At 59.3% G+C, this 8,381-nt stretch overlaps 1 protein-coding gene across 1 annotated transcript; it reads left to right on the top strand.

Moving 5' to 3' along the window:
- Positions 1-1,735: 1,735 nt before the first annotated feature.
- On the top strand, positions 1,736-5,113 carry MNX1 (motor neuron and pancreas homeobox 1; the record flags this gene model as incomplete). Its single annotated transcript, XM_082499278.1, has 3 exons — positions 1,736-2,366; positions 4,474-4,634; positions 4,778-5,113. 3 exons carry the CDS (start codon positions 1,736-1,738, stop codon positions 5,111-5,113), a joined length of 1,128 nt encoding a protein of 375 aa, XP_082355404.1.
- Between the last annotated feature and the right edge of the window lie 3,268 nt (positions 5,114-8,381).

The following is an 8,381-nucleotide window of genomic DNA, read 5'->3' as shown; positions in this document are numbered from 1 at the left end:
TAAAAACGATCCCGCGTCTCGGTGTCCCACTCTCCCCCCGCGGAGCCCGGGGGAGCGGGGGGCGCGGGGGCCTGGTGCGTCTGCGGGACGCGTCCCCGGGCTGTGTGTGCGGGCTGTGCCCGGGCGCCCGTCGGGGTTCCCTGCGCCGCCCACACCGGGGGGCTGCTGCGGGGACACCGGTGTGCGGGTGTTGTCGTCTGCGGGCGGGTGGCTCCGCTGTGCCACGCGTGTGCGTGTGTGCGCGGTCGTGCCTCGGTCGTACAGGTGTGTCTCTGTGTCTGCCCTGCTTATGTCTGTGTCTGCCGTGCTTGTGTGTGTGTCTGCCTTGCTTGTGTCTAAGTGTCTGTCGTGCTTGTGTCTGTCTGTCCTGCTTATGTCTGTGTATCTGTCGTGCTTGTGTCTGTGTGTCTGATGTGCTTGTGTGTGTGTCTGCCTTGCTTGTGTCTAAGTGTCTGTCGTGCTTGTGTCTGTCCCTGCTTGTGTCTGTCTGTCAGCTGCGCGTGAGCAAGTATGTCCGAAGGCTCCAATCAGGGATGTCAAGGAAAAACAGTGCAGGAGAGAAGGGCACAGAGCAAAGGATGCGTGTGTCTCTGTGTGTGAGTGTGCGTATGTGCGTGTGTGCGCACACCCTGCAGAGGTGCTCTGGGCCTTCTGCCCCCGGAGCAGCGACAAGAAGGGGACTAGAAGCAAAGCTGTCGGATATTTTCTTTGCCGTGTTGCACTCCGTTTTTCTTTATCCCCCCCCTTTCTTTTCCCTTTTTCCTCCCCGCTTTTCATTGCTTTTATTTTTCCCACCCCCGGGGCTGGGCAGCACACCCTCGTAGCGTTGGCACCGGCAGCCCCGGGGGGGCTCAGCCCCGCCGCCCCCCGACTGCGAAGCCCGGGGGTGGGTGAGGGGACACGGCGGCGGGTCCGCGACACGGGCACCTCCCGCACCGGAGAGAAGGCTCCCCGCAGCTCTCCCGGGGGGTGGCGAAGGCTTTTCCACGGCGCAGCGTGTTTACCTTGGCAGCGCTCCGCGCCGCAGCCTGACCTTCCGCTCACACCGCCCCCGCGGGGTTCCCGCCGCCCCCCCCCGGGGGGAAAACGGGACCCCGGCGAAAGGGCGACCCCTCGCCCCGCTCTTTCCCGTTTGTGTTCGGGCCTGTTTGCCCTAGATAAGCAGGTCTAATAACACTATTGACAAACCCGGGGGTTGGTGGCAGGCTTGACTCCCTGACCCACAGGTGTTTATTCTTTCCGACTCGTTAAAAAGCGGCCGGCGGCGCGTTTACGGCAAATATTTGCCGTGTGCGGGAATGGTGGGACGCTGTCACCCAACGCGCGGCGGGAGCCACCGCGGCCGGCGGAGCCGGGCAAGTCCCGCGGCCCCGGGGGGGCTCTCCCCGCGGAGAGGAGCCGGGTCTCCACCCGTACACCGGACTGTGTCCATATCGCCCGCGTCAGCGTCCCCCCCTCCCGCGCCCGCTGCCCCCGCCTCTCCCGGAGTCCCCGCGGGTGGGAGGAAGGGGGCGGGCCTCCCCCGCTCAGCCGTGACAGGTGGGCGGCGGGGCCAATGGCGGGCGAGGCCGCAGCCCCGCCGGCCCAATGGGAGCCGCCTGCGGCCCTTGAAGGGGCGCGCCGCGCAGCGCGGCCGCACTGCCGCCCGCCGCCGCCGCCGGGAGACGCGGCCGGCCCGGGGCCGCCCAACGCGCCGCGGGTTCCCCCCCCCAGACCCAGCCCCGCCGGCGCTCCCATGGAAAAATCCAAAAATTTCCGCATCGACGCGCTGCTGGCTGTCGACCCCCCCAAGGCGGCGGCGGCGGCGGTGGCGGCGGCGGGGCAGAGCGCGCCGCTGGCCCTGGTCACTTCGCTGGGCGGCAGCGGTAGTAGCAGCAGCGGGAGCGGCAGCCCCCCGTCCTCCTCCTCTTCATCATCATCATCGTCCTCTTCATCATCCTCCTCCGAGCATCCCGCCGGCGGCCCCACCGACTGCCTGCGCACCGACAGCCCCTCTCCGCCGCGCCTCCTGGCCGCGCACTGCGCCCTGGTCCCCAAACCCGGTTTCTTGCCCGGTACCGGAGCCGGAGCGCATCCGCATCACCACGCCTCGGCGGCAGGCATGGCCCTGGGACTGCACCCCGCGGCGCCCGGCGGGCCGGGCATGCCGGCGCAGGCGGCCCTCTACGGGCACCCGGTGTACGGGTACTCGGCGCTGGGCGGGCAGCACCCGGCCCTCTCCTACCCCTACTCGCAAGTGCAGGGAGCGCACCCGGCCCACCCCGCCGCCGACCCCATCAAGCTCAGCGCCGGCACCTTCCAGCTGGACCAGTGGCTGCGAGCATCCACCGCCGGCATGATCCTGCCCAAAATGCCCGACTTCAGCTGTGAGTATTTGCCTGCCGCTGCCCCGCCGTCCCCTCCGTTCCTCCATCCCGCTGCAGGGGCCTTACCGGGAGCCGTCTCTTTCCCGGAGGGAAGACACCCTTCCCCCCCCCCCCCCCCCCCGCCTCCTCTGACCCCGCGTAAATGAGCTGCGGATTTATTTGAGCAGGCGGTGACTTCGAATTTTTATTTTTAATTTTATTTTTATTAGAAGGAGGAAACAATGATCCGCAATGGGAAGCGGGGATGCGTGGGTCGCCTCACCATTCCCGGCCCCGAACAGCCTGGTTTTTCATGGCAGGTTAAATAGGAAGGTGGCAAATCCGTTCCTGCCGTTGCGAACTCCCTTTCCCGCCGTCCACGGGCTGTAGAAGCCACGGGGGGCGGTGGGGACAGAACAGAGGCAGAAGGCCCCATGGTGTCCCCCCAAAAACTCGGTCTCTGTGTATCCCCCCCTTCCTAAGAGCAGGGCGGCAGATCCCATCACCCACCCGCCGTTCTTAATTTTATTCCTCTTTTATCAGAAATGGGCTTTTATAACAATTATAGCAGGCTCCTCTGGGCAAACGGGGGTAGGGAGGATCTGGGGTTAGCAAAAAATGCAGGGTTCCGCATTGCCTGGGGATAATGAATAGACATGGAGTCAACCTAGTCGGAACAGTTTAGGTTTGGGAGTAGGGAAGGCTGAAAATGCTGCATCAACGCCGAAGGACCCCGCGGCCCCAGCGAAGGCGCGCTGCGGAGCGCTAGGCCTCACGCCGCGGGGACCTCTCGCGCATCTGTTTCAGGCAAAGATCATTTTCGGAGGTGTGAGCTCTCTGTGGGAATGGCCGATTTAACAATACCGGAGGTGTAGTTTTACGAAAATCATGCCAGGAAAAGAATTGCGATTTCCCCACCCCCACCCCCCTTTTTCATACTCTGTGCACACATTCGCAGACAAAAAAGTCCATTGTTTTCTCTCGAATTGGGGCTGTTTAGACTGGAACATTCAGGAAGAAAAAAAAATAATTAGGAGAGTTGTCAGAGCTTTGCCCCTCAAACAAGGTGCAGGGGGGGAATAAATAACCGGAGAGAAACGAGAATGGAGCCTCGGAAAATCGCACCGCGGTGAGAAAATCTCCCCGGCGCTGCCGTCCGGGAGCGGACACTGTCCTTTTCTCTCTCTGCCCGCTTTAGCGAGCGGGCTCCAAACGCGGCCGGGGAGCGAGAGCCGCCCTTTCTTATTAGTTTTCCGATTTTTTTTTTTTTTTTTTTTTTTTTTCTCTCCTCTCTAAACCAAATAAGCAGAAGTGTTTCGAGAACTGGGAGGTAGCGCGGCCGCGTCGCATCTTCGGGGGTGTCCGGGCACCGTGAAGGGGCTCAGTGTGTCGTGTCCCCCCCCCCCCCCCCCCCGGTGCTCTCCCCCTTCCCCATCGCCGGGTCTCTTATTATTTTTTTTTTTTAATACAAACCTTGATTTTCATTATTATTTCTGAACGAGGAAACGACGGCGATAATTTTTTTCTTTTTTTCTTTTTTTTTTTTTTTTTCGTTCAAAGACGGTTTTCCGCCCCTTGCTGCCGATTTACGCTCCGAGGGGCGGCCGGTGCCCGGCGCTCTCAGCCGGCGGAGCGGCGCGGCCCCCGGCCCGCCGGAGGTGTCCCGTCCTGCAATCCCCTTAATTAAAGGCGGAGGGCTGAGAGTGCGGCAGGTTTAACTAAAGCATTAAATGGAGCAAATTGCTGCTCCCCGGAGAGCCCGGTACCCCTTCGCCGCCCTCCCTGCCTCTGTTTTATTGTCTCGCACTTGTTAGGCTCTTGGGAAATCAAGAGACATATTTTTCTTTATTTCTTTAAAAGATATTTTTTTTTTTTTTTGGTTCCTGGGGGGATCCCTTGACACTGTGCGAGCTGAGAGACTCCGCAGACGGAGAGGCTGGAGGAGATCCCTCCTTGGGTCCGTGCTCCCCTGGATAACTGTCCATCCTTGCCCCACCGTCTTTTCTGCCTCCCCCCCACTACCCCTTTCCTACCTCCGTCCCGGGGGATGCCCGGTCGCGGCGGGTCAGCTCCGTACTCACCTCCGCGCTCCCCCCGCCCCGCCGGGGTCTCTCCTCTCCTTTCCCAGCCCAGGCACAGTCCAACCTGCTGGGGAAGTGTCGCCGGCCCCGCACGGCCTTCACCAGCCAGCAGCTGCTGGAGCTGGAGCACCAGTTCAAGCTCAACAAGTACCTCTCCCGCCCCAAACGCTTCGAGGTGGCCACGTCGCTGATGCTCACCGAGACGCAGGTGAGTCCCCCCGTCCCCCCACGACCCGGCGGGAGAGGGGCAGGCGGGGGACACTGCCGGGAATGGGGGTGGAGGAGTGAATGGCACGGTGGATGAGGCAGTGTCTGTGTCCCACTTCCCCCCCCCCCCCCCCCCAACTCCAGGTGAAGATCTGGTTCCAGAACCGGCGCATGAAGTGGAAGCGCAGCAAGAAGGCGAAGGAGCAGGCGGCGCAGGAGGCCGAGAAGCAGAAGGGGGGCGGCGGGGAGGACAAGGGGGATGAGGACCTGCTGCTGCCCGCCCCGGAGAAGAGCGGCGGGAGGAGGATGCGGGAGCTGCCCGACAGCGAGCCCGAGGACGAGGAAGAGGAGGAGGAAGAAGACGAGGCGGCAGCGGCGGCCGGGAGATGCTGCCCCTATCACTCCTCCGACTGCTCCGAGGTGGACGAGGAGGACACGCAGCCCCGGGGCCGGCACGGAGCCCCGGCGCAGCCCCAGTGAGCCCCCACTCCCCGCACGCCCCGCTCCCTCCAGCCGCCGGCTCTGCCCGTCCCCCCGAGGGAGGGGGAGCCCCGCCGCTCCCGGTGGGCACCGACCCCGCTCCCCGCCTTGTTCCCATTTCTCCCTGCTTTGGAGGGGGATGGAGAAGAGGATCCACCGCATGCCGGGCGGGGAAGAGGATTTGCGGCGAATACAGTGTTATTATTGACTGAAAATCAGACAAAACTTGAGCCGCTCCCCGTCCCGTTCCCCACCCCCACCCCCCCCATCCCTGCCCCCTGGAAGCGTGCTCCCTTTGCTGAATATTGGAAATGTTTTGTTCTTACTATATATCGGGGAAAACTGTTTATGTCATGAACGTTAAAACTGCTGGAAATCTCAATACTGTCTTTATTTTTGTATATTGTATTTATATAAAAGAAAAATTACCTCTACTTATGCATGCTAAATTATTCCCCAGGCCCTCCCACCTGCGCGATGGGGTGGAAAATAAACGGCGTTTTGTACTTGGAGATGTATGAGAGCTCTGTGCTAGGGGGGGATGCTGGGCTCTCCTGTGCCGGGGGGCTCCTGGTGATTTGGGAGGTACCGAAGCGAAAGAGCGGGGAACCGGTTCCGTACCCGAATTTAATCCGGTGCCGCAGCCGTCGTGCAATACCCGACGTCGGGGTGCGTCTTTCTGGGAGGAGCGGCTCGGTACAGTGGTGGAATCAAGGCGGATTCCCCCTCCCGGGTTTTGTTTTGCCGCTTACCAGCCCTCCCCCCGGCAGCAGAGCTGCGTATCCCACCGGGTACCGGGGAAGCTGCGGTGACCCGGGGCGGGGGACATACCAGCCGCGGGGCTCTCCCCCCCTCCCCCCCCCCCCCCCCCGACCTCGGGGTTACAAACCTGGAGCCGGGGCGTAAGAAAGGAGGGAACAGCGCTGGTTTCCAGGGATGGATGGAAGGGGCCGAGGGGTCCCCGGTACCAAGGAAAACAATAACACCCCCCCAGCCCTCCCCGACGGCCGCCCCGGAAGCGAAGCCCGGACTTTTCGATAACTGCGGGATTTATCTCGCCAATAAATTTGCGGATCAATTCATCCTTGTCACCGCAGCTCTTCCTCAAATCAATTATAGCGAATTTAAATATAATCACTGGCTCATCCCCACCAGCTCGGGGCCACGTCTGGTAATTCATCCCTGCTAATGAATTACGGCGCGAGCCAGGCTCCCGCTCCCGCTCCCGCGTAGGGCCCTCATCCCGGGTGCCGCAGCTCCCCCGTACAGCCCTGGAGGATGAAGAGCTCCGAAACACGGAGTGTTCCCACTCCCGTAAAAATAATAATAATAATAATAATAATAATAATAATAATAATAATAATAATAATAATAATAATAATAATAATAATAATAATAATAATAATAATAATAAAAAATAGTTTTTTACAAACCCGCGTTAACTTTTCACATGAGAGCAGCGTGGCCCCTCTGAATGGCTTCTATAGCAATCCGTCACGTCCAGCACAGGCGGGCGGAAACATGAGATTATGGCATGAGATTACAGGGAGGCAAAGGGTTGTCCAGCACGAGGACCTTCGGGTGGCACCGGCTGGAGATGGCATTTGGAGACAATGCCATTAGTTAGCAGTTTACCGGCCCGGCACCCCCAGCGCGCCGGGGGGGGATGCGCCGTAAATCACACACCTTCACGGGGTAAATCATAAATTTGGATGGATCCCATATGTCAGAAAACTTGCTCGGGATAAACTTGATTCGGGCTTCATCGATACCTCCCCCCTTGCACGCACAAAAAAAAAAAAAAAAAAAAAAAAATCACGTCTGAGGCTCTGATTTAAATTTGTAAACGATTTCCTTTCGGCCACAGGCTCTAGAGCATTTAAGGCGATAGAAAAATAAAAGCACGAGTCGCTCGGCGATTTCCCACGCCACTGGCTGCGGCTGCATCTTCGTGGGTGAATGCCCGCGCAGGGCCGCGCAACGGCCGCGCAGGACCGCGGCGGCTCCTTCGCCCGACACCCGGCGGCGCGTCCCAGTCACTTCCAGCAGGATTTACCTCCTGTTTCCAGCTTCAAATCTCTAAAATAAATCAATCGGAAGGACACACCGTTATCTTAAAAAAAAATAACAATAAATAAAATAATATAAAAAAAATCAAGAGCTACTTGACACCACCCCCCCAAAAAAGATCCTCCCTCAGCCATTAATTTTCAATTGAATACCGGCTGATTAAACTGGCAGACGTGTGCCATCGGGCCAGAAATTTACTGTACGCCCAAAAGGTGTGTGTCCAAACGTGTCGCAGCCCTATGAAAAACAGCCTTGCGGGGTACAGGCGACTATTCACGGACCCGTATCAAAGTCCTACCGGTGTATTGTGTCTGTCTCAATAAAATTAATCTCTTTAAAGCCCAGCGTCTCACAAGAATACCTTCAGTGTTCCAGACTACAAGGGCAAATATGTTTTTCAGATTCTGTTTTTATGGACGGATTAAAGTTTATTTTCCATAATAGGGCACCTAATAAAACTCATAAAGCTCTGTCAGTCTTACAGCTGGTGGCCTCATTTAACACTTTCACTTCGTAAATCATTTTACAACTTACCAGGTGTTTCCAAAACTGCAAGGAGAGGAGGGGGGAAGAGAGCAAGAGGGGGGAAAAGAGAAATTAAAATCACTTAAAATATAGATACGGTCCTTTGGCGGTGGGTGCGTTTGCACTGTCGCTTGGACGGGCTTCAAAGAAGGTGTCGATCCCACTGGGGGAGAAAAGCCTTTTAATCAGGATTTCCCACGCTCTTTTGAAGTCGAGAGGCTCGTCCCCACGTGCAGCGCAATCAAAGACTCAGGGTGATTAGCGGAGCCCGGTAACGTGAGCGACACGCTCCGCGCTCCGCGCTCCGCGCTCCGCTCCGCGCCCCGCCCGGCCCGGCCCCGGGCGGTGGGTGTCCCCGGGCGGTGGGTGCCCCCGACGGTGGGTGCCCCCGGGGTTCCCCCAGCCGGGCAGCATCAAAGGGACCCCATTACCTCCCGCAGCCGCAGGTCAGGCAGAGGTCGGGCTGGGGATGGAGGGGACCCACTCTCCGGCTGAGCATCGCCCTGGCGTCCCCCCCGCTCCCAGCCCCGGGGTGCCCCATTGGTGTTGGTGGGGCACTTTGCCTTGGGACCCAGCACAGGCAAGGGCTGGCGAGGCTTTAATCTAACCCCCTGTTTATAATTTCATTATTCGGTCGGTTCCCTCCCCCAGGCACAGTAGGTAACAAACCTCT

This window comes from Vanellus vanellus, assembly GCF_965231255.1.
Source record: "Vanellus vanellus genome assembly, chromosome: 2".
In the NCBI taxonomy this organism is placed as follows: Eukaryota; Metazoa; Chordata; class Aves; order Charadriiformes; family Charadriidae; genus Vanellus; species Vanellus vanellus.
Note: the sequence above shows the minus strand (reverse complement) of the source record. Positions and strands in the feature narration are given on the sequence as shown.